Here is a 27,350-nt window from a genome sequence, read left to right on the forward strand (position 1 = left end):
TATAAGCAACATTTTTGGCCAGTAGGTGCAGAAATAAAAGATTTTTTTTTCTTTTTAAAAGGCAAGTTTCATAGGATTATATGTGAAAAGTAAAAGAGCATTGTAAGGAAAAGACTGATGGAAGTTCAGTGCATTGGACGATGTTACAACCTAGCGTCCTTTACACCCCCCCCCCCCCCCCCCACACACACACACACACACAGACACACACACACACACACACCTCAGACACACAATCCCTCCCTCTCTCTTAGCTTTAAAACAAATGCTAAAACTGTTATCTTCACGTAACACTTTACTGGCTGGGTCAAAGGACACTTAGCCTCTAAAGTTACTATCTCTGCATGCGAATGGCCATTCATCAAAGTGGACCCAATGTCACCTTCCTCACCTCTTGTCCCATAATGCACCTCTCCTCCTCCTCCTCAACACTGTCATCCATGGTTCCTGCAACTGCTCACCCCTCCTTTGTTCCCCCGCTCCAGTGCTTCCTTCAAAGCGCACATTGATCATCAGTGGATAGACAGTTTAAGAGAGTCGTACTGGTTTCGCTGAGCGAGTGTGTCTGTGCATCAGCAGGGGTCACACTGTGAAATTAGGCTGCATGCCAAGGCTAATTGAACTCAGGGTCACTAACGCGCATCACTGACCGTGTTACTTAGCATATCTACTGATAAGATTGTGTGCATGTGTGTGTGTGCGTGTGTGTGTGTGTGTGTGCACGCGTGGTTGTGTGTATTGCAGGTAATTTAAAGTAAAACAGCAAACAGAACCCAAGGTAGCCATAATAAGGAATGACTACAGTTAAGTGGTTTAAGGTGTCACGGGAAATGACATTCACAGACCATCAAAGGCATTTTTCACACGCTGCTGTGATAATAACCACAATTGTTTCACTGCTGTTTATAGAACAAGAGGTTTTAAATTGGAAGTAGCTTGCAATTAAACAAACCATGCAAACACAAAGTATATACATTCATGCATGTAACTGGACAATAACAATCACAACCAGCGTTTGTTCCCATCTCAGGAAATTTCCCCCCCTGATGTTTTGGATGTTGTACGCATATAAGAGGCCACAAATGCTCTCTAATTTAATTTTGCATCCTTCTCAAAATAGATGGCCAGCATTAACCGCCCACATGAAGAAACGCCAAAAAGTAACTCACACATACATACAAAAGTCTAACTACTGAAAGGTCAAATTAGGTAGCAATTAGGCAAATTGAAATAGCTGCTAAATCCATTTTGCTCTAATTAGAACACTTAGTAGTACCACAATTTGTAATGCATTAGTCCAGTCACCTCTATGTAATTACGACATTTCATTTCACCTGCTGTGACCCGACATCTCCTGAATATCATTAAAAAGCAGCTTTTTCGAGGTTGTGTGAGAATGTAAAAAAAGGTCACAGTTAATAGTTTGCAAATACTTGCACACTAGTTAAAAGGAGACAGTTTAGGTTCTGCTCAACAGTAGTAACTATAGCTACAAGTAACATTAAGGGACATTAAGGAAAGAGTAAATGGTAAAACATGGTGTACCAGGGGCACAAGTGTAAGTTCTGCAGCAATGTTAAAATGGGTTAGATCAGATGTTGTGAGTAAGGTAGCATTTGGTTGTTTTTCTGCTGTTATAAGTGACAATATGTCTGGAAGTGAAGGAAAGCTGGTAGTTTTGAGTTAGAAAGAGCTCACCAGATATCTGCAACCTTCTTCTCATAAAGCCTAACATTTCCCCGTATGTTCCATATTTTATTGCATGAGTTTGACTGTAACAATCTAATCTCCAGAGAATGAAGTTAACTTTATTTGCATCTGTTCTGCTGAGATGCTGCTTTGATGTTGACCCATGTCATCCTGGTGGCTTCTAATCAAATGACCTAATGAAGGGGGTGGTGATGTGTGTGTGTGTGTGTGTGTGTCTGCCGTCAGAATGCAGACTGAGACTATCCGCTTTCTCTACCCATGTGGAGCAAAGGGTCAAGAGTTGCAACAGTTTTAATGATGGCTTGAGTGAATGTGTGCGAGAGGGTGTGAGTGTGTATTGTGCACTAGATTCCTTTGTGCTCATCTTTCCTGAGTTGCGGTTCTCTGTAGCGTGACCTCCGGCCTGGTCACTTGACCTTTCCAGTGTTGACCCGTCCTTGGTCATCCAGCTGTAAAACAGACTGTGCACATCTGCGCTTTGGTTACATCCTGAAGAAGTTCTGTGCTCTTTAAATGAAAAAGCCTCATAAACACATCTGTTTGTTTTCTCACAGTGTGGGTTCCTACGTGGTTTCCTCCTGCGATTGGCCTATTTGCACACTCTAAATCTGCATGCTAGAATCTTTACTATTATCGTTGTTCTTCCATAGGTTTTTTCCCCCTAGATTCCTTGCCCCCTCTGCAGAGGACCAGAGGAACTGCATTTGCGCAGACTGACACAACTTACAGTAAGGCATTTGGGAGCAGGCAAACGAAAGAGGAGCTGCATTTACTTCCTAATATTGTTAAGTTTTACATGTTAACCAAATAGATGACGCACTACCTAGTATTTAATATTTGCTTTTTCCTTTCCTTTCCTTTCCTTTCCTCGTGGAGATATGCATAATGCCATTTGGACGGGTCTCACTTAAATGACTCTCAAATACACACAGGAACAATTTATTAGAAAAAGTGGGGTGTTTGGGATGATTGTCAAACCATTCCAGGAGAGAAGAAACAGAGCGTACAGATTTCCGTCGCAGTTGCATCTGGCTGATCACAGTTGCATCTGGCTGACGGAGAAACTTTGACACACAAATCTGTCTTCAACAGCCCGAAAACCTCAATCTAAGAGGGCAGTTTCACAAAGTTCGAAGCTTGTGGAATGAATACGGTGTAAGACCTGCGCGACAAGCCACGGCAACAGACTGAAAAAAAAAAAAAACTCCCCTTTTTCTACCCGCATCTTTCTTTCTTTCTATTTGAACTTGTTGGGTCCCCGATAAAGCACACAGGGCCCCCTTTTCGTCTCCTCCCATCCATCTCTCTTTCTCTCCTTCCTCTATATCTCTCTTTCTCTCTCTCCCCCCTGCTAGGATCCCCACAGCTGCGCGGACCAGGTGCGTTCCGCCCCGACACACACACACGCGCGCGCTGACACACACACACACACACACACACACACACACACACACACACACACCCTTACACCCGCCAACGGACGCAGCAGGAAATGCCTAATACCAGTTTTAGAATGATGCCACTATGCCAGCTTGACAGGGAGGCTGCAGGATCTGTCACAAGAGACGGCAACGGAGACCGAGAGAGAAAGCAAGCCCGACTGAGTGAGCAGTATCTCGCACAAAACGAGGAAACCGAAAGAATGAAATAATTGCTTTATTTCCAAATGGTACCTTCTAATATTAAGTCGAGACAGCCGAAAAGACTTTCCGCTGCTCTACCAAACAGTGTCACCTCACGGGGGTTCATTTCCAATACTTGCATCTCCACTGACAGAGCCAAACATACATCCAGTGACACCCCTCTCCAGGGATCCTAAAGTAAAAGGGACCTCTTTGTGACTGTGCTTATGCGTGGGACAGCGCACGCATGTGTGACTTTACGTGTGGGTGGATGCACATGTGTTTTTATAACAAAAAAAAGAAAAGAAAAAAGTACCAGTTATTTTGGTCTGTGGCTCACCACAGCTCACACTCTCCTCTGTCTTGTACTCATCTCACATGGCCCCAACAGAAGAAGGGGAAAAAGTGTGTGACAGACTGAGAAGCCAGTGAACAAGAGAAAGACAGATCAGAAAATACAGATAAGATAAAGAACGAGTTGATGAGGTGGAGGAAAATAAATTTGTCATCAAAAGGTTTGCACACTACAGGAGATTTTAGAAAATACCCGACAAATCAGTATGCACCGCTGGCCTAATTCGTATTTGATGGCCTCCATTTGTACTGGTGCTGGTGTGTTTCTTCTCAAAAGTACTGCACTTCTCATAAAATGTCTCACAGAACGAGGTCTTGGGAAGGGAGCCAATACATGTTGTTTCATACAACAGTGAAGAAGATTACTTCTTAAGCAAAAAAAGCATATATAGTCCCACCAGTCATGATTTCCTAAAACCTAAGCGTCTTCTAGGCTACCATATACGGGTGGCCTGGTGATACAGGGGTTAGTGCTATCGTCTCACAGCAAGAAGGTTCCTGAATTGAACCCCAGCTGGGGCCTTTCTGCGTGGAGCTTGCACTTTCTTCCTGTGCCAGTTAGGGCTTCCTCCTACAGTCCAAACACATGCACATCTATTGGCCACGGAGGTGAGGTAAGCAGACAAAGTCCTTTAGGTGTATAAAATGCATGGTTAAATGACTAAAGAAGCAGGTTTAGTCATAGTTTTTTATTTAAAACGTCAGTTTTATTCAACCGTAATTTAGTCATCTAAATTCTTTTTACTCTGCTTTAGTCGACTGCATATCGTGAGATTATATTAGACTAAATTTAGATCTAAACTTGAGTCATTTGAATAAAATATAAAGTGTAACAGTTTACACAGTTTAAAAAGCATTTTACCAGAATAAACAAAGCTCTACCCTTTCCCCGGGGCAGCTCAAATGTGCGCATCTAATCTTACTGCACACTTCCAAACTCGTCCCATGTTTCTACGCAATTAAGTAGTTCTGATTGGATCTCATCTCTGCAGAGATGTTTTTATTCATGCACAGTGAGCGTCAGTTCATTTCCTCACACTTTTTGTCCTCATGCATTAGTTTTTATTTCCTTATAGCCAATTTCGTAGACATTGGTTAAAACTAGTCTAAACTAAATGACAATTTTTTGTTGCCCCTGTAAGCATTTTTAGCCTTGGACTAGGCTAAGTCCACTTCTCGTATCTGAGGCTGCTACACAATGTTTTTGGAGCATGGTTACAGTCAGTCTTAGGGATCGAAAATAAAAACATATGTATGTTAAATTGTGGCATACATATTATGCTATTAATTGATTAAAATCTGATTCTCTTCAATAAGAACCACACATCAACTTGCAGTACTGTGTAATAGTCTACTATAGACTATTACACAGTACTCGGATCATCATGAACAATTAAGGAGATTTGCAAAAAAAAAAGCAATAAAACAACAAAAATCAGTAGCACAAGTCTCTAATCATCCGACTGACCCAGTCCAATTTAATAGCACGTTATAGGACAATATTTGATCAGCTGACACAATAGGACATTATGGCTGCATCTAAAGTAACAGCCCTGATGGTGTCTCACTGATAAATACGCATTAAGTTGCATAAATTTAACCTTTTTTGCCTTTTCTTTTTTCGTCAGTCTTTGTGAAGCAGCTTTGCTACTTTTAATATTCAGTTAAATGAGAAAAATGTAAAGCCATTAATAGTCTAATATGTCATAGTTACTTATCATGTATATGCTGAACATTCTGAGGTATTGATATTTTTTTTTCTCCCACAGAGGTCTATAAATAGGAAATGATGCACATGGTGCATGTTACTATGTATATGTCAGAGGTCAGTGTGATCAGAGACAAATGTGCAGTGTAAAGCACAAGTGCAATGTGGCTAACGAAAACTCTTTGCATTTTATTGTATTGGAAACTTAGAGAGACCGCCAAACTCATATATTGACACATACACAATTGCACACCCTGACACCTCAATGTGGCCACATTCTCACCTCAAACTTTTCCATTCACTGACTGACAGGCCAGCGTTTCCACCAGCGGATGTTTTTTGAGGCCAGTATTTCTTTGAAAAGACACAGAGGGCCTCAGCCGCACAGGAGAAAATTATGTCTTCAGTAGGATACCAAGAGTCTTCGTGCCTCGCTGCTGAACCCTTTCTCTTTCATACACCATGGAGGTTATAATTTTCTTTTTGCGTGCATCAACTGAAATGTTTCACAGAATGACATAATTCTGTGTTGGAACCTGTTGGAAGTAAATTTCTATACAAAGAAACTAAACATAGACGCACACACACACACACATATGCACACACTCCAACAGGAAGAGTGTGGGTGTTTGGGAGCAGCTGCATGGAGTGGCATCAGACCCAGCTTCCTCCTGGTGCAGCGAGCACCATCTCTCCTCCCTTTTCTTTTTCTCTCCCACCATCTACTCATTTCCTACACATTTATTTCTAATCTTCCTTTGTTGTCGCCACTTCCTAGACAGAAACATATATTTAGTTGCAAATAGGCAACATCATCATGCCACCATCTTTATGATGAGTCTCATCAGGAAACTGAACCCAAGATTCAATCTGCACCGTTGACAGAAATTAGTTGGCTGTGGCAAGCACACGGAAAACAGTTTGCGCATGTTGCAATGCAAAGACTGTGTGTGTGTGTGTGTGTCCTGTTTCTGCCCTCTTTCCTTAGAATGGTTACACATCAGCACATTGCCACCTGAAAGCCCAAACGTTACTCAATACTTTCCTGCACTGAGCTCTAATTGAGAGCTTGCTAGCAATTTTAAGAGTTTACTTAACTTGCGCACCTGCGCGATGTGAAGCTGCAATGACTCAAGCAGTTGATGGACAGAGCAGATAAAGCTATAAAAAAAAACACACACACACACACACACACACACACACACTACATAAAAGAGAGATGGTTTGGAAATGTATCTGTTATATGGGCGCCCCAGCTGCAAAATGTCAATCTTTTGATTGTTACACAATCATCTCTGTAGTGGCTTGATTATAAAAATGACATGATAAACAGGATGCATTGCATGTGTCAGAGAAATGTTCAGCAGTGTTTGAATCAAGGCCAGTGGAATCTTCTTCTAACACAAAGAGGCACAGGTGCAAGAGCCTAAGCATCTTGGTGTTTCAATTTTCTTTTCACTTTTCTCTCTTCTTGCTCCATACTGCTATTACTCAGTCCAATTCCAGCCATTACTCCTACATCTTTCTGCTTTCTTTTAAGAGCTCCTCTCAACCATTTTCTGTCAGCAGCACACTCCCAGTACGTGATAACTGTGCTGAAGACACTCAGCAGTTATTTCTGTGTTTCCTGTGTGTCATGTGGTGGTAGCTTGAGCTAGCTAGCATGGCTGACAACACACAGGCTCCCAGGTGCAGAGTGTCACGGAGTGGGCTGTCAGCCAGAAAGCCTGTGGGCCAGTTAGCAGCCAACAGGGCCCTGCAGCACGTGCTGGCCTCCACCCCCCCAGTGCTATTCCCAGTGGCAAAGAAGAACAAAGTTATAACATTCTGTCTTTTTTGGGAAAACACATGTGTATGTGAACATGTGTGAGCCTGCGTTTCTGCTGCACCAAAGTAACCTGTTTGAGAGTACATTTTTTAAACACAACATCACTGCTTTGTCAATGACTGGCATGCTGTAGCTGATCTGCCGTATTTGGTAATATGCTCGTGTTTCTCTCTCAGAGTTAAAGGGTCAGGCTGCACTAACAGAGCCGACCTCGAGTGAAACCGGCATGCAGGGGCACCAGGGTTTGCCCTCTTCCCCCAGCTCGCCCCCAGGCCACAGATGCATCGACCCAGACAAGGCTGCACTTCTCTGGGCAGCACAGAGAGACTGCTGTGCTCTGGTTCCTGGAGCCCTGATGCTCTGATTGAGACCCTGCGCCCATGCAGGAACCAGAGGGAGGGGAAGAGAGAGCAACAGAGGGGATGCAAACACATCTGGCATCTGCAAAACCCGCACACAACTTCTCATATCATCACGGAGTAATGTACAGGCCCTATAGAAAAGCAAAGCGCTCCCGTCCCTTCGCTATCACACGTGCGGAAGACGATACGCACCCCCACACAACCAAATGGTTGCCTCGCTCCAAATTCTCATAATTATGTGAGGAGCAGGACAAGAAGGCACAACAATCCTCCAGCTGGTAGGACAGCACCAGTATACACCGCTCTGTGCTATTGTTCTTTATATATAGCTCTCCAAGAAAAGCTGTGTTGGTGTCTAAAACAATAGATTATGTCACCACATGGTATCTAAAACAGGAAATGGTATAAAACAATGCTCTCTCCAATGCTGTATGCACATAGGGTATGGTATATAAATAAAGTTAGCTCGATTGAAGCTCTTAAAGGGAAGATACATGAAAAGCTATGAAAGGAGGACACCTTAGAGAGCATATCAGAGTGCAAGAATTTGTGTGGGTGCACGTCTCTGCAAGGTGTCTTTTTGGTGTGTTTGCTTCTTTTGCGTGGGCGCTGCCTTTTGCATTAGGCGGCAGTACAGGACGGAGTTCGAGGTAGCGGTTGGGACTTGTGTTTGTGAGGGTTGAGTGTACACGTGTGGGTAAGAGTGCAGAGTACCTCTCATAAACAACCAGCACCAGCTTCAGCCCACTGTTCCACAGTGCCACAGGTCTTTGCAAAAGCTTTCTTCAAATCATCTGGCAACGATTTTCATGAGCACAGTTGTTTAAAAACGGATGGGTAATACACAAAAAAGATTTCTTGTGACAGAAAAAAAGAATATATCAAATGCGTGATGCTGGTATGGATGCGAGCTGCCCCCTCTCTTGGAGTATAGGCCAGTGAGAGGCAAAGCAGCACGCTGGAGCGGTGAGCCCTTTGTGGCCAGCTGTGGGGCCATTAAAGGCCCATCTGCAGACAATAGGCTCTGTCTGAAGGGCACACACAGCCTGGTTCCTGTCCTGTTCTGCCTCACTGTGTTTGTGTATGGATGCGTACATGAGAGTACCAAGCATTTCCAAGCCCCATTTTAATCTATTACAAAGGAATACAGAGAAAACACATTTACTCACGCAGCTACACTCTAAATGGCACTCGTTTTTACATGTCTGTGTTAAAGCCGGTAATTTTCCACACAAAAATCTCTCCCTACGTATTATCAACTCATAACCTGAGTTAGTGATAACGGCGTCTCTGCTTTGTGGGAGAATCATACCGTGGCTCACTCAGGCATCTCTTGTTTCAGTCAGAAATCATCACAAATGGCGGAAAACCTGATGTCACAGCGCGATTAAGGCTTTAATGCCACCCTCTTCGTCAAAGACGGGGGAAATGAAGCTCGCTTCATTAAAAGGTTATCTCCTCTCACACACTTGAGACGCAAAGCAGAATGCAAAAATATAAGCAGGCACTGGAAAACAGCAAGCTGGCCCAACCACACACCACTCAGCGCGGTTCGATCAAGCAAGCCACAGCTTCACATGCCTCGACACACACGCACACACATACAGAGCTGCTGCATGCAGACACATGCAAAAATATCTGTCCCAATACTAAAATAGGCCCACAGAGGTTGCACCTGCACCTGTGCCCTGGTCCACACCTACACACAGGTGTCAGGATGTGACACATACACACAGACAGAGAGAGATAGCAGAGAGGGAGGGGGAAGAACAAGAGCGGGGTGAATCACACTACTGCGGTCGACCAGAAAGCTTTTTCTAGATATCATCTCTGTATTTTGGAGTGTAACCATGTGTGTGATTTTCATTTTTAAACAGACTTTCATGTTGATGTGTTTAATTATAAAAAACACACAAGAAATTCTGCACACAAGGCAGAATCGGAAATTCAATTCTTTTAAGTATGTCAAATAATGAGCCTTTCATTCCTAATTATGGGCTACGTAGCGTAGAGTGAAAGTTTAAGCAAACCGTGTATCATATTGAATGCACGGGTATTCAAGTGTGTCATTGTGTGATTCAGAATGAATGGCCTTTGAATGTGCATCTGTTTATCACAGTGAGTCACCCATTTGTCCCCCCAGTGGTACGTCCCTTCTCAAATGGGGCTGAAAAGGGGACAAAATACTTTACGCAGTGGTTTTTCTTTATTTTATAAATATAGATATCTGTGTGTGTATATATACAGAGCTTTGTGGGCAGACATATGCATAAATTAACACATACTGATATATATACACAAACACCTGCACACTAAACATAAGGTAGGAGGAGAAAGATTTTTATTTCCAGTGTAATAATAAGAAAGGCAACAAGTAATAAAAGGAATTAAATTGCAGTGTTTAGAAAAGTTAAAAACTAAAGAAAAACAGCATTAAAATCAAGCTAGTATTGGTGTCTTTGCCTGCTAAGAAGTATAAGAAACTGAGCTTTGTCACAGTGCTGTGGCAGTGTTGGAGGTGAGACGGATTACACGGATCAGGTTAGAAAACCGTTTCATCTTCCAGTTTACCAAGACAATGTTTATACACTCATCCCACATTATATGTATATTTATACATAACGTATGGATTTCTTTTGTGAAATCTCGCCACCCTCTGGAAGCTGTTAGTTACTGCAGTCAAAAAGAGCACTGCAATACAAAATTCAATCATGTTTCAAATTAATTTTTATGCAGCTTTTAAACATTTATTTTGTGTCATTGCTCTCCAAGTTTTTCAAGGTTTTTTTTGTTTTGTTTTATTTAGAAAATCTCTCAAAAATGTTTTACACATGTTTGTGTTCTCCATAGCTGGAAGGCAGCCAGGAATTACTGAAGCTTATAACAGATATGAGGCTCAGTAATGATGTTGACTAATGTGTTATTATCTTACAAATACGGACAGATGCATTGTAGATACAGTCCATTTATAAGAAAAAGAAAATAAATTAGATGCATGGACTGCGAACAATGAAATTAGTGCCTTGAAGCATATTCTGCGAGCTGAGTATTTTCCCTCTCTCACCACACGTGGCTCACAGTTCATCCTTTCTGGCGCCGATGGGACAGGAAATCCCGGTGCCTTTGAGGCCACAGTAGCCTTTAGGTACCTTCTTCAGGTACTGCTGGTGATAGTCCTCAGCGTAGTAAAACTGCTGCCCAACCAGAATCTCAGTTGTAATGGGACCATATCCTTTTTTCTCCAGCTCCTAGAGACAAAACACAAACATTCACCACTTTAGTTAAAACTGAATGCAAACTGAGAAATAAAAAGAAAAGAAAAAAAAGCACCTGTTCATAGTGTACACTGTTTGTTATTCAGCTGATGCTCAGCACAGTGATGCCATTGACTGAGGTTAGTCATTGTCATTACGTTGTGGGTTTGTATCCTCCACACTGCTTTCATTACCACACTCATGAAATATATTCAGCATTGCTTTCTCCAACTCCCTTAGCTTCCTCAAATGAACACACCTCTTAAATGTTTTTTTTTTCAAATTCTGTAGTGTATTGCGTGTGAACTTCCAATACATCTCCCTCATACAGTAAAGGGTTTCTGCTCCTCAACTAGAAAGCAGGGTGATTGAGTGACAGAAGAAAGGAACATCTTTTGTTTTGTAGTGCAGCGTGCTTTTGTGGCTCTCTCTGTGGGACAAAGCATCAAAGAGTATCCGCTCTCTTTGAGGCCTCTTTAAGACATTTTCACACTTAGCCTTTTCTAAACACCTTGAGAGAAGGCTTCAAACCCACTAAAGCAGCACGCTCGTTCACATAGACACTCATAACGCCTTGAAAAACACCTCTGACAGATATATCAAAGGTTTACCTGCTGTGCTGAGTGGTTTTCTCTATCTAATAATACAAGCACTCAGGCCTCTCTAGATCAGTGCTCCTGAGAGCTGACAAACAACAAGTCTGAGCTGCACTGGGACTGTCTGTGGGCAACAAGTAGCTTGTGTGTACAACAGATTGCTACACCTCAGAGAGAGCAGTTTGCAGCACTGAGGTGCTTTGCTTTGTGGGGGCGTCAGATGGGCTCAGAAAGTACAACAAAACAAGAGCTGAATGTGCTCAAGAAGGATGAGCATGTTCTTACCTTCTGCATGTAAGTCATTAAGTATGTTGTTTATATCCGATAAGATAAGGTTGTGATTGTACAAACCTCAAAGATCTATCCCTAAACTTTACACTCCTTCTGAGCAGGTTTTGGCTCATCACTTTGGTTTTATGAGAGCTCTTCTGCTTCATTTTTATTAACCAGCACCGCTGGTAATCAGGGTTGGGGTTAATTACAGTTTTTTCTGATTACGTAAGCACATTTTTTGTAACTATTGGCTAATTTTGCAAAACTCTTCACACAAATAAGAAAACCTGTCACCCAATAATCAAAACATTGTAGTTCTCTTGCAAAAGCGAACACAGCTAGATTACAGTTTTTTCTGAATGCTTAAACCCTAACTGTGATTCCTGTAGCACAATCTCTAAAACTATTCAGACTTATAGCAAAACCACTCACTGAGTTTGCAAAACTAAAAGCACAAAAACTGCTTTGCACTCAGTTTGCAATTTTGTAACACACACTTTGCAAAACTGTAGGCACAATTCACTGCACAACACTCAATTACCAAATTTCCAACACACTCCTAGCAAAAGTATACACATGTATGGCTATCATTAACACTAATTTGCCAACTGTCTGGCACACTTTCACATGTGAAAACTTTTTTAGATAATTAGTTCACTTTGCAATCAGCCTAAGCACTATAATACAGGTAAGCTGTGTGTGCGGAGTACAATGGAGGGAGCAGAAAGAGTGAGAAGTAGAGGAGGCCGAGGAAGAGGACGTGGAGGTGAAGAAGTAGGATGAAGAGGACGACAAGGACAAGGAGGAGCAAGAGGAAGACGAGGAGGGGGGAGAGGAAGATGAGGAGGGGGGAGAGGAAGGGTAGGAAGAGTAAGAAATAGAATTGCTGATGACATCAGAGCTACAATAGTGGACCATGTAATCAACCGTGGAATGACCCTGAGGGTAGCTGGCCAACGGGTCCAGCCTAACTCGAGCCGCTACACTGTAGCAAGCACCATAAGGACATCTTGAAATGAGAATCGGTTAGTACAGTCACTTCGCACAAAGATTTGTAGCACTGCCATATGCCAATGAGAAACACACCAATACCATTGATGTAAAAATACTGAAATTGTTACTTTACAGAATTGCTAGATGACCAGATGCTGGGGGCAGAGGAAGCATGTTCACTGCAGACCAAGTAACCCATATAGTCATTATGGCGATTGCAAATAATCCTATACTTGGAAATGAACACTTGTGTTTGTTTTGATGTGTTTGAATAAACACCAGTACTTGAAGTTTGGATCCCTCTATGCTTATGGATCTATGACAGAAGTATGAGCTCAAACTGACATAGCCTACCTTGTGCACAGAGAAAGCAAAAGCCAGATGTGTTTTGTATTCATACCATCAGTGTGCAGTTGGCGCATTGTGTGCTTAGTAGATGATGGCTTGTGTGTACTGTTTGATACGGAAACACCATTTTTACGAAGGTGTGAAGGGTTAATCTAGCTGTGTTTGCTTTTGCAAGAGAACTACAATGTTTTGATTATTGGGTGACAGGTTTTCTTATTTGTGTGAAGAGTTTTGCAAAATTAGCCAATAGTTACAAAAAATGTGCTTAAGCAATCAGAAAAAATTGTAAGTTGACATTTTTATACACTCGCCGGTCACTTTAGGGTTAGGGATAGGGTACATATTGCCAGCACTAGGCTGGATCCCTTTTTCCTTAATTCTTCACGCCAATGGAAACATAATCAGGGATTTTGCTCCATATTGACTGCAGTCATAAACGGATGTACATGGTTAGCAACCATGTACAAATGGTCCTAAGGGACCTAAAGTGTGCCACGAAACACCAGCGGTAAGGATTTGTGTTTTCAGGAATTTATGGCAAATTTTGATGTCTCAGCAGAAATCGAGACTCATCAGACCAGGCAGCATTTTCCAATTTTCTATGTTGTCAGATTTTGTGAACTGTAGCCTCACGTTACTGTTCTAAGCTGACAGAAGTGGCGCTGGGTGTGGTCTGCATACCTTGGTTGTGTCAAGTTGTTATAGTGTTACTGTTGCCCTCCTGTCAGCTCGAAGAAATCTGGCCATTCTCCTTTGACCTCTGGCATCAACAAGGCATTGTCATTCAGAGAACTGCTGCTAAACCCAAGGGACGGCTGTGCAGCTTAAACCACTTTTCTTCCCCATTCTGATATTCAGTTTTATCTTCAGCACATCATCTTGACCATGTCTATATGCCTAAATACATACAGTTGCTGTCATGTGATTGGCTGATTAGATATTTGTATTAACAAACACTTGAATAGCTCCAGCCAATGAAGTAGACAGTGACTATACTTAGTAAAAAACCCACATGACCAGATTTTGCTTGTTAAATCAGTCAGTCCATCATCAAAACTGTTACAATTTCTTTGATTAAATTACTAATTATAACTGAGCTGATGAGTCTGTTGGAAAAGAGAAACAATAAAAACTCACAATGAAGCAGCGGTATGCTGTTTTTCACTGCCTAGAGCTATTTAGCTGTGAGAGTTCAACAAGCTAACCTCATACCTTTGGTCATCAGTAATTGTGTGATGAGAGAGTGAGACAATATCAGAAAAAATATAATTTCTAACTGAGACTAATGTCAGTGAAAAGCAGCAGGGTAGTGTGTGATGTTGCCCACATGGAGGCAGTGTGGTACTAACCGTGTGTGCTCGGGTTTGCTGGAGGTGATGCAGTGGAGTCAGTAAATCAAAGCTCTGCACCCCACAGAGAGGCTGAGGCAGCAGCTGACCTCTAACTCCTCAGTGGTTGCCGCTACAATGTGAGGGCTCTAATCTCCCTGCAGGAAGGACCCAGTGTCCACAATCCAAACTACAACACAATGCAGTCCTTAACACAGAGCCCGAGCCTCAGGAGCACAGACGTATTTACCTTTTAAAAAGGCAAACTGTGAGCAGTCTGCTAAAGAAGAACCAATTTTCCTGCTTGTATCCACCAGCACTGTGGTTAGCCAGCCGGCACAAGCAAAGAGCTTTGTACATCATGGCCTAATTAATCCACCATCACCACCAAACCACAGTAGCAGAGAACCCTCCGGGGCAGAGGATGCTCCGTGTGAAGGGAGCGCCACGTCCAAGCAAAGGTCTGCTATTCTGAGTATACATACACCTCCACCCTGACACCCCCACACCACTCCCTCGCTCTCCATCCAGCCTTGTACAGCAGTCACAACACGGCGGCCATTTTAGATCTATAAATCAAAATGCATGGCGTCATGCCACTGTGTATAACCTTATGTGGCTTTGCTTTCTCTCTCTCTCACTGCAGCAGCGGCGGCAGCAGCAAAGGCATGGAAGGAAGAATATGGAGGGTAGGAAAGGATGTAAAGATGAGGGGGAGAAAATTCTAGATAGGAAAAAGTTGATGACGTTCAAATGATGGTTACCGAGAGACAGGCAGAAGCGTGTTTGCATGTGCAAATATGTATATGAGTGTGAGACGGCTGATGCAAAAGGTGTGTGTGCTGTTAGTCAATTTGTGGAGTCAGATATCTTGTCACAAATCCACATCATGGGGACCTGATCCCCAAAAAGCGAAGTATTTTAGGGTTAATATGTTTTTATTTAGCAAAGATCATAGTTAGCATTGCGGCTAGTCATGGCTCGCAGTTAACGCTGGATTAAATTTGAAGCTAATGAATGCAAGTCAATGCAATGTCCTCTTAAGTGACAAAAACATGTTTGTGTGTGTGTCCAGGGCTGAGCTCACTCAGCCCAGTCAGCCCTTCCTTTCTTCACGCCTGTCGGAAAGACTCCCATGTCAAAGACATGGCTGAATGGGTGCATGTCTGTTTCTCTCTCTCTCTCTGCATCTCCCTCCATTGCCGATTCTCTCGCTCTTTCTCCCATGTGAGCACAGAGGACTTTGCTTCGTGCTACCAAGTCCTCCCCGTTCGCCATCCAAGCGAGAGAGCCCCTCGCACCATCGCCATCGCTAGAGAGGCGGCCCCGGGACACAAATAGGACGTGACACCCCGAGAGAGGGTTGAGGTGGAGGAGGAAAAATGTACTCTCTCCCTCTCTCTCTTCCTTACCCCACTGCCTTGTCTCTCTGTGTCGTCTTCCCTCGGAAGGCCTACGGCTGCAGAGTGGTGGGGAAGAGTCAGGCACTGACATAGAGTTTGTGACACTCAGTGACTCATGGTGAAGACATTTGAAAGAGGGATATGACCTCAATTCGGTGATTTATGTAATCATGACTTAGTCTGCTATACTTTCACCGGTGTGTCACTGCTGCTATTTGGGTCTCTCCATTTTTCTTTTGAGCTCTCACCTCCGTCTTGGTCGCTAATTCCAATTAGCTTTATTGCCATTATCATAATTAAGTACAGTGTTGCCATAAATTTCAGTATATTTACAATGTAAATCTGATAGTTTAACTGTGGATGAAAAAGTACTGAGACCTTAAGCAAAATTGCAGCCCTGCAGAAAACACTCTTCGTATGGGTTAATTATTCATCGTGCTTTGCCTGTCTGTGTTGATGACTTACTGTGTAATCAGACTTTAAAGTTGCGTAATTAGGCGAGTTTTGACTCTTTTACGAAGCGTTGGGTAGTATATATTCTATAATACTGAATTAATGTTTTATCGTGTAAATGTACTGAATGTAACAGCTAAAAGGCAAAAGAAGTGGAAATATAAAGAAGCATAAAATGTTAATACTCGAGCAAAGCAGTTGTTCGCATGTTTGCGCAAAGACAAAATAAGATTTGCGCGTTCCTACCCGCTATCCATCTCCTTTCGCTCAGATCTAAAAGCCAGCACGGCACTGACTGCAGCTGCAAACATGAACTCTGGAGCACAAAAAGCTCTTCAACATCTTAAAAATGTAAATACACTCTGAGTACTACGGACGGCAAACCTGCTCTGTGGCGAAATGCCGGGCTGCGGCTCTGCCTGCAAATACACGAAAAAGCCCGACGTGATATTCATGCTCCAGTCCACGGCACCATGCTTGCCCTCAGTGACCTCGGGGAGAGAGGCAGAGTGGGAGTGATGGAAGGACTCTTAGGGAAATACAAAAAGAGAAAAAAATGGAGCAAAAGAGCGACTTTTGAAGAAATGGAGTGAAGATCAGTGACCAGAGTGTGGTCATACACAATAACAGAAAAAAAGGATATTGTATTGTTCATGTGAGGTTTTGTGAAATGCAATGAGTGTAAAACTCATCATGCACATCGCTGCATCTGTATGTGTGCAACTGTGATTTTTCTTTTTCTTTTTTTTGCCTGCTCTGCTCATCTCTCTTTCCCTCTGTCATCATGGGTCAGGCATCCATTTTAGCTGGGCTTCTTAAGCGAGGGCTCCTACATTTTGTGAGCAGAAAAAAACACTCCTACATTTCGAGCGGGAGAGAGAGGATGCACGCTCTTCAGTCTCGGAGCAAGGTGGTGCACGCTCCTGCATTTTTTTCTTTTTCCCAGGGCAGACAACAAGTAGCTCGCTATCAGAAGACCCCAAATGCAGAAGATCAGCTCGACGTTCCCGTGAAAAGCGATCGCCTTCGAACATCGCAGCTGCAAGGCGATCGGCAACATCTCACTCGCAGGCGGCGACTTAAAAAAAAGAAGTTGCCTGCGAACAATATTCCACTAAAATTTTTCTACCTATTAATTCATCTAAGCCGATAATGCTGTTTTAATATTGATCAGTTCGGCGTGCGGCTAAATTTAAACAATTTTTAAAAAAAAATGTGCAGCACAGACTGGGTTGAGAACGCTAGAGCCGGGGAATCACTGGAAGGGTAAATCTCACTTTCTGACGACTTTCCAAAATGTGGAACGTGAGCTTGTGCGACGAGAAGCGTGATTCTGAAACCTGCTGATGTTGTGCCCTGTTTTAACAGCCCCCGGGCTTCTCCTCAAGACTTCCAGCCTCAAATGATCTCCTCCTTTTTTTTTCCCAGCCATCATCCGAACCCCTGCGCACCACCCCTACACCCTCCACCCCCCACCCATTTCAAGCTCATTAAGTTAGGATGCTTTATCAGAGGGCACACTCACCCCTCCAAGGCCCTGCACACATGCATGTGCGCATACACACGCACACAGTATTCAAGCTGGCTTGATAAAACCTATTGTTCATACATGCACACACACACACACACACACGTGTATATATATATAGAACCCCCCGTTCATCCATTTTTCTCTCCCCTAACCCATCTCTAAGCCACCCCCACCCCCCGACTCTCCTAATCAACTCTTCCCATCCCTTCTCTCTCTCACCCTCCACTCACCCCCACGCCCCTCACCCTAGCTCAAGGGAGACACATTTTAGCAGAGAGGGAGGGATAGAAAGAAAAAGAGATGGGGGGGAAAGAGGGATGGGGGAAGACAGAGGGAGAGAAAGTGATGCACTCCTCCTCTCTGCTCTGCTGCCACAGCAGCTTGGCTACAGAAGCCTTTGATGTTCTGCAAATTTCAAATTTCATTATAGAGAACCCCCTTCTCCTCCCCTCCCCTCCTCTCCCTCACCCACCCCCTCCCCCCTCCCTCTCTGCTCTCGCGCTTAAACAAGCTTTTCTGCCTCACTCTCCCAAGCCTCCATGCACCCCCCCCCTCTCTCAATGCTGAAGTTAAGAAACTGAAAGCCCTGCAGAAGAGACTCTTCGTATGGGTTAATTATTCATTGGGCTGTGCCTGTATGTGCCAAATGTATGTCTGTGTGCGTCTGTATGTACACGCGAGTGTGGGTGAGTCATGTGCTGGCAGTGGGGTGGAATAGGGATTTTGTGATGCCTTATCTCTGGTTGTCTTAGATCGCCTCCACCCACTCTCTCTTGTCACTCTTCTTGAACATGCATTCACTTCTCCTGATGCTCTCCCAGACAGCATTGGGCTTTCAGGATAAAATACACACTCACATACAACCTCACAAGCGCATACACACACACAGCAAGCTCTTCCTCCGTAGAGATGCTGTTTTCAAGCCAGACGTTCTTGAGACTCAGCATCAATGTGGCGAGGCAACCATTTCAGGGCAGGAAGCTGCCATTTTGGTTCAGAGTGTGTCAGCTGCTTTGGGAAGACACGTATCCCAGTGGTCCCAGTGGCCCTCAGATGGAACTGGGGTGCCACTGAAGTGGCTGACAGATTGGTGGAGTCAGCAGTGTTCCAGAGAGTCGGGGAGATTGAGTGAATACTGTTTCTATTCTAGAAGTTTGCAAATGTGAGTGTGTGTGTTTTGAAGGGTCTTCTATGGACTGGTTATTTATTCTCAGCCCTTCTCAGGCAGGTGATGATATAATGCTCACTATAACAGCCTTTTCTGTGCTGTGATACAAACTCAGTTTGTTTGTTTAACATTCATCTACTTGTAAATAATTACATTTAATTTTTCTGGCTATTTTAATTATTAAAAAAAAGAAAAACATCTCATCTTGTCTTAAAAAATCTCAAATTCATAATAGAAAATCATTTAATAATATTACAATAACATATCATATCATGCAATGACATATTTAAGGGTGATATTGATATTCTTTGAATGAGTACAATGTACAAAACCTCTCTAGTCTAGAGCTGCCTGGAAAAGATGACCCTAATCTGCTGACCTGCTGGGGATCATACATCGATCAGGCATAACATTTTGACCACTGACAGGTGGTCATGGGGCCTGTTACTGTGTGGGATACATTAGGGAGCAAGTGAACATTTTGTCCTCAACGTTGTTTTAGAAGCAGGAAAAATAAGGATTTGAGTTGGACCAGAGCCAAATGGGGCCAAACTGTGATGGCTAGACCAATGGATCAATAGAAGCTATGGAAGAAGGTAGCCTGGTCTGGGGTATCACATAGATGATGGGGTAAGTGCGCGTCACTCATCTGGGAAACACCAGGATGCACTAGGGGAAGAAGGCAAGCCGGTGAAGGCAGTGTGATGCTTTGGGCAATGTTCTTCTAGGAAACTTTGACACGTACCACCTATCTAAGCATTGTTGTACACCATGTACACCCTTAATGGAGAGGATAATGCACCCTGCCACAAAGAAAAATAGGTTCAGGAATGGTTTGAGGAGAACAACAACAAGTTTGAGGTGTTGACTTGACTTCCAAATTCCCCAGATCTCAACTGATCAAGCATTTGTGGGATGTGCTGGACAAACAAACCCAACATCTCGCATCTTACAGGACTTAAAAGGATCTGCAAGATAAAATAGCACACCTTCTACCTTCATGTAGTCCACGCTTCGACAGGTCAGGGCTGTTTAGGCAACAGCACAATATTAGGCACGTGATCATAATGTTATGCCTTTTCAAAGTGGAGGGGCAATAAATAGATGATATAATTTCCCTGCTCATAGTTGGTAACAAATGAATGAATGAATAATGTAATGACATGTGAAAAGTTTCAAATATACAGACATAACATGTCCTCTTAAGTAGCAAGTTACCATTTAAAACTAATGTTTTGTGTTGAGTAATGATAAGGAAACACAACAGCTGGACAATAACGCAAAGATTTAGCATGGCTGCTATCCTCGCTAATAAAAAAGAGATATTTAACAATGAACTTAAGGAGAAAAAAACGCCAAAGCAACCTTTTATATCTGCCTGATTTCGTTCATCTAAAGTCTTAGTCGTATGTGACCGAAGTTATTATGACTGTGTACCATCAATGTTTGAAATGATCACATCAAAGACGGGGACCAGATCTGAGACTACTCAGTCAGTTGCCATCTTCAAAGCAACTTTGGTGTGTCAAGAAGGCGATAAAACAGGGACAAAACGGCAATAAGAGGCAGTCGGCGTGCTGTTGATTTTTCCTTTGAATTGGGTCAAGTTGGCACTTACATGCAATGTGTTTGCAATAAAACAGAGATTAACTGTGATAAATCACAAATCTGTGGATGTTTGTTGCCGTCCATATCAGATGTTTAGTATAGAAAAGAGTCCCTGTATGAAGGAGCGTGAATGGGTGATTGAGCCATGTTGTGTAAAGCACTGTGAGTACTTACAGTAGACAAGCGCTATATAAGATCCACGTGTTAATGAGGATATTGTTACTGTACCAAATGCGTGCATTGGTCTGGGTTTTCTTCTTTCAGGTTCTCCCTTTAGCGGTTGCCTCCGTCTCACACTATCCCTTTCCTCCTCTCTGGCAGCTTCCGTATTTAACATGCCCAATATATCCACTATCCCTCCTCTGCACATGTCCAAACAATCTCAGCCTTGCTTCTCTAACTTTCTCTCCAAACTGGTCAACCTCAGCTAAGCTCTGATGGACTAATTTTTAATCTTGTCTGGTCAGTCCCAAAAAAATCTCTGCTGTCTTCAGCTCCTCCTCTGGTCTTTTTCTCAGTTCCACCATCTCCAAACAATACATCCTTTCCTTTCACTCATGCTGCTGTCCTTCTGTGACAAGTTACCCTGACACTCATCTCCTCCCACTTCACGCTGCCTACATTCTCTTCTTCACCTCTCTTGTGCCCTTTCCGTTGCTCTGGATGGTTGATCCCAGGTATTGAAACTAATATACCTTCACTACCTGCAGCTTCACTGTCATACCTATCTCCCTCTCATTCACACGCATGTATTGTGCCTTGTTTCTACAGACTTTCACTCCTCTTGTCTCCAGAGCATGCCTCCACCTCTCTTTCACCTGCTTCTTACTCTCATGTACAGATCATCCTTCTCTCTCACTGAGTCCAAACACAACTTCCATATCTCTGCTTTCTTTGTCTTTAGCCAACAATAGATCAGTTTCCACCAGCACCTTGTTGGCAAACAGCACCGGAGGAGGTCATTTTTAACTCGGGCCCCAACCGATCTGGTATGGAAATCTCATTCTTGATGTTTTTGTTTGATCTTATAAAGATTTTACACCATCATGATGCTACCTTTGACATATATTTGAGTTTGGGCTAGACGGGGAGCATTGATAAATGGGATAAAGGCAACAGAACCCTGGAAAAAAGCCATGGAGAGATGATTGAATTATGTCCTGACGTCTGTGTAGAAATGTCTGAAACACTGGAACCGGCTCTGCTCACTGTAAAAAGGAAAGCAAGATGTATCCTTGTATGTGCCTTGCATACAAGGATACTCCTCCTCCCCTCCCTCCATCGCTCCATTAAGTTCAGTTCAGTTCTGCTCTGCTTCAATAAAATCCCAGTATTACTGTGGAGCAGGAATATGTGGCTCGTCTCTAAACACTCAGAGCGGGGACTGAATAAAGAGCGACAGGACAGAGCCAAAGTTTTAGCACTGTGCTCACAGCTTTGAGCCATCCAGTCATGCCAATTACACACTCATTCTGATAACATCTCCCCCGTCTTTCCAAATAAATAAACACTCCTAGAGGCAATTATCACACACACATATCAGCCACAAAATAAGACATGCTTTTGGTGTAAAAAGCATAATTTACAGTTAATTGCCTGCCACAAACCTTAGTCACTCAGGTTTGTGTGTTTCATTATTTGAAGGAGCACATGCCAATCTGTCTGCCTTTATAAATTGAATAGCAATTAGTTGCAGGCCTTTCTCCAATCTGTTCGAGACTGACTCTTGCCAGTTAAGGTTGAAATGAGACAGGCTGTCTCCCACCAGGTGAACTGTGCAGTCCTTGCAACTGCAAGCATCCAGAGGTTGAGGGTGCCGCACGCTCAAATTCCAGGTGAAAATGGGTCATTGAAACTACTTGCTATTGGTCCCAGGTAACAAGAAAATTCAATGTAAGCACTTCGCAACTACTGATTATTCTGGGTCTCCTAAAAGTTTTCACTTTCACTTGCATTTGAGGCCCTACAGTGAACCGGGTGAACTCCAAAGAGCTGCCAAACAGATCACAGGTAAGATTGTTTGGTCGAATGCCGTTTCTAAGTTCAAAGATGACTTTTAAACTCAAAATATACACATGTAATTTCCTCCTGTCTCTTACTATGCAGATGGTAATGCATGTGTGCCATCTGTGCATTTCTCTCCCTGTTTCTTTGTTGACTGTTACAGGCTTCATCCATTTGCCCCATGCTCTTTAGCTTTTTAAAAAATACTTCAAGGGTGTATCTTGGTGGTATGTGTGCTTGTGTGCGTGTGGGTGTGATGAGGTCGTGGTCAGTTGACAGCCAAAGGGCAGGGTCATCTTCAGTTGATAACCTGTCAGCGATGACTCTCTGATCTAACTGGCTCTCTCGTACTTTTCATGTTCTTCCTCCCCCACCTTTATGGTCCCAGCTGCCACTCCTCTCTAACCTCTGACCCAAGCCCAAGGCCAAGGTTGGGAGGTTGTTGCCACGGCAACAAAACAGGCCCGCAGCGCCTGGCTGCTGACCCCGGGAGCCCCAAGTAACCCTAACGATCATAATTTGCTCCCCTCTGCCCCCTGCCAGCTCATCCATGAATACCATTTGGAGGAGCGAAGAGGGTGATGCCGGGAACAACGGACGGATCGGCAGGCTGATGGGCAGAACAATAGAACGAACAAAAGAAGCACGCGTGCGCCACTGAAAGGGAGAGCTTTAGAAATCAGTTAAGATGGCCTTTTGACCCCCTTCCTCTCTTTCGGTTTAAGAAAGACGGTTTAGATGCATATCACCTAAAAAGATGGTTTTGCTTGACTAAACTGCATAAGAGGTTGCTACTCCAGACACTAATTTTTAATTGCCATTCAAATAATAAAGAAAGCTCCAAACTACCACTTAGACTGCTGCAACACTCAAAAAGGTTCCTATATACTGATAAAACCTATATATGATGACTCAGTCATATTTATATACATGCATTACGTTAGTCTTTTAACTGGAAAGGTGTGTGAGACTTTCTTCACATTTTTCAAGAGTCGCTCCGTGGCTACTGCTTTACTTGGCTTATAGTTTGGTTATATGCAATCCCATACTTGAGTAAATATAATAATAAAACCTCCTGATGTGTGTGAGGGGGTATCATACCTGCTGGAAGGCCACTTTACTCTTCAGCGCAATCTCCTGCTGAGTGGGGTTGGATGTGTAAATGGCTGAACGATACTGAGTACCTTGGTCATTGTGCTGCTTCATACCTGCATAAAACATACATACACACACACACACACACACACACACACACACACACACACACACACACACACAAAGGAAAAATAAGACACCCCACAAAAAAACACAATGTGATTTGCATGCAAAAGGCTTTCGTAATTATGTCATCATCCTGCGTCTTGAATTCATGAGGCCGAATGAATTCAAAGTTCACAGCAGATTCAGGCTTTCATTAGGAAGGCCTGAGTCGTGTAGGTGTATGGGCAAATGAAGGTGGACACATTTTCCTCTTCTTTGTCATCTATGTGACAGTGTCAAACATTTTCATCAGCTTTACGTCAGAGTGTTTGGGAGGATATCCAGGTATACTGTAACTTGATTAGGGGGCCAAACAGCTGCCATCCTTTCTATGCTTTTCAAATGCTAAACTCCTGAGCAGCTCAGACATCCGTGGACACATCTCCCACTCTGCATTTGTTTCCTTTCTTTACTGAAGTGTGTCATTCTTGTCTTCTTCTATCTTTCTAAATCCTTGTCTTTTTCAGTCATTGGCGTTTTGTTATGGGCTTGAATCACTGATACATGTGTTCTTGTTTAGAGGCCTGTCAGATATGCCTTTCAGCCTGATTTTGATGGTGGATTAGTTCATGTGGACAACACGTTTACTCCTCCTTCCAGCCACTCTCATTTTACTGCACTTTTGGCTACTGGTCAGCGATTGGCAAGCAAAACAAATGGTTCATTCTTACATTTTAAAGCTTGTCATGTTTCTGTCACCATATTCAGAACATTTTGCTGTGTCTTTGTCATGTAGAGGTAATATGCTTTTGTGTCTCCTTCCCTTTCTCTTTTTCTTGTTTTAACACAGATTTTTCTGGGGCACCATATCCTACATGGCCAGAAAGCAGCAGCATGGGATCAAACTGGCGTGAACATTTTGGCAAACATCTGCCTCTTCAGACATCTGGCAAGAAGCAACTCTTGAAAAAAGTCACACAACATTTTGAAACAACAGTTTTGCTCATTTGTGTTGTATTTTGAAACTGTGCTGGGCCCTGTACCAAAGCAAGGCAATCCGACTCAGTAAGTCAACCCAGGACTTCCAAATCTAGCTACGAGTGTGTTCACATGAAAGGCATTGCAAATGTGGGCAGGTCTACTGACAGAAGAGCAACTGATCTTACAAAGAAAGATAATACAATGATATTAGAAAAATATTTAGAGAATAAACACATATAAAACCGACTGCCACAGACAATGTGTGCTAGTATGAGAGTGTGTGTGTGAGAGGAAAAGTGCTGAACAGTAGTTTAGTATTAAAAGCCCTGTATGAATGTGTGAGCACTTTAAGCACTTTTGTCAGTAAGACTGGAAAACACCTCCCACATTAATAAAGTCTAGCCTATTTGAAGCTGGGAAGAAAAGCCGGAAAAAATACAGACTGTGTGAGGTATGAGAATTATTGATATCACAGTTTTATAATGGAAGACGTGGGAGAAAACTTGATTTCAATATTCTGTTAAATTCCTTTAACATTTTTAATGTAAGTAAGTAAGTTTTAGGATTTTTTTTTCACATTCAAAAATTTAGTGTAAGATCCACAAGTACAAATAGCTGTCCTGTTTTAAATTTGTATATTAATGCTTATAGAACAAAACAACTGTTGTAAAATAGTTTACAGCCAACAGGGAAAAAGCATAAAGGAATAAAAGTGCATTAAGAATCTATATTTATCACTAAGGCTCAGGAGGGAAAAGCAAAGACTTTGGACGCTCTTAAAAAATTCAGCTCCTCCTTCTATCTCTGGATCCATGAATGCAATGGTAAAGCTATTTTCCATAGATCTGCTTGATCTTTATGTGGTGATTTCATAGCTGCAGATCTCTAATGTTGAACATTACCTGTTCCAGAGGAGGTTAGGTCTGCAGCACAAGTTACCATGGTGATATACTCTCGCAAAAAGTAAACCACCTTCAAAATCTGATTTACCCCTAAAATCACAAGTTGTAAAAGCAACCAACAAAGGTGAGAATGGTCTTGCTTTTGAAGTTACGTTACAGACATCAACAATAACAAAATTCCCATATTGTACATTTGTGCTGTTTGTTCAAACCAAAACAATGAGCTGAAAGATGGTAAAGAGATGATAAGGGCTAGTTCGTCACTAAGAATGAAACTGCTCTCATTACAAGTGTTCCTCAAACCAATTGTTAACGTAAAAATAATGGTTACAGCCTTGTGAGTTTGAATAATGGTGGCTTCAGTTGTCTTTAGGTGTTTTTTTTTTTTTTGGGGGGGGGGATTGGTTTGCTGAGCTGGTCAGTGCAGCGCTTCTTTTTAAAAGTGCATCAGACTTTCAATTTCCCCTCTCCTAAAGATTTCCTATCTCCCCGATAGGTTTAACTTTTCAGCCTAATGATGGCCTTCTTCACTTGCATCAATAGCTCTTTGGACCTGGAGCTGACAGCTCCAGTAAACAGATAGAAAATGTAAATTCCACATTTTAAAGCAACTCCAGATCTATTATCCGCTTAATTTATCATGGAAAAACAAAGGTACAGGTCTCACCTGGTCACAGAGCTTCTTGTAAGTCAACTGTCCAATTTCTTTTTCAGCCTATTATGTGGAACTATGTATGAAAATGGCAAAACGACAAAAAAACGTGTCATACTTCAAATATTTACGTCACTAAATGTAAGGTTTGTTGTACGTGTAAGGTAAAACAACACACTGTAAGCGATGTCTGTTGTTACATCTCAGATGTGGGTGTTCAATCTATACTGTGGCAGAATAACAATTTCCACTCACTGTACGGACAAGATATCTCCCTGACACAGTGATCTGCATATCGTGTTCTCTTTAGACTAAATGCTACCTTACATCATAGAGTGTCACAACCTATCTGTGACACAGTCTGTTCAGGCATAATGGCTATAAGTATTCATCTGGTCTTCATTCAAATCAGAGCAGACAAGCAGGCATTGACTGCTCTCCGACACACGTTGAATAAACTCACTGTTACTAATGTTGCTGCCTTGAGGAATTTGCTTCACTGAATATTTCTGGAACAATATCAAATGCTCGTACACTTAAAACATGATCTAAAAACAAAGAAGGCATACATATCATAAATGCAATACAAATAAATTAGTGCTGTCAAAATTATCGCGTTAATTGTTAAGATCAACGCGAAATGTTTAATGCATTAAAAAAATTTAACGCTGATTTTGTTTTTTTATTAATTTCCTGTAATCTAAGACCTTTAAATTCATGAGCACCTCTGGAGGAGGGGGCAACAGTGTGCTATGCTGGCGTTTGGCCTGACAGAAATGATTAGAAGAAGAAGAAGAAGTGACACCATGCTACTATCTAGCTAACACTAGCTAACACACGCAAGCATGGACGAGGGCGGACTTTTGGGTGGAAAGTTTCTCTTTAAGAAGTTGCCTGATGGCTTGTTGGACAAAACGAGAGTAAGATGCACAATTTGCAACGCTGAATTCAAGTACCACAGAAGCAGTTCATCACTGGCGTATCACCTGAGAGCAAAACACCCAACTGAATCCACCTCTACGGGACCTCGCCAGTCTACGCTTCAGGAGTATGGTGCTTGTGGACGAATAAC

General features: G+C 42.6%; 1 protein-coding gene across 2 annotated transcripts in view; it reads right to left on the bottom strand.

Annotated features, from left to right (window-relative positions):
• Positions 1-9,908: 9,908 nt before the first annotated feature.
• The window catches only part of msrab (methionine sulfoxide reductase Ab), a 38,761-nt gene continuing 21,319 nt past the window's right edge, over positions 9,909-27,350 (bottom strand). For both annotated transcript variants that reach the window (XM_082516414.1, XM_082516415.1), the window contains 2 exons: positions 23,645-23,751; positions 9,909-10,832 (listed from right to left, as the gene is read on the bottom strand). In XM_082516414.1, the coding sequence (XP_082372540.1) occupies positions 10,659-10,832; positions 23,645-23,751 (281 nt within the window). In that variant the 3' untranslated portion in view covers positions 9,909-10,658. The remainder of the gene's footprint in view (positions 10,833-23,644; positions 23,752-27,350) is intronic.

This window comes from Aulonocara stuartgranti (assembly GCF_965226115.1).
Source record: "Aulonocara stuartgranti genome assembly, chromosome: 19".
Taxonomy (NCBI): Eukaryota; Metazoa; Chordata; class Actinopteri; order Cichliformes; family Cichlidae; genus Aulonocara; species Aulonocara stuartgranti.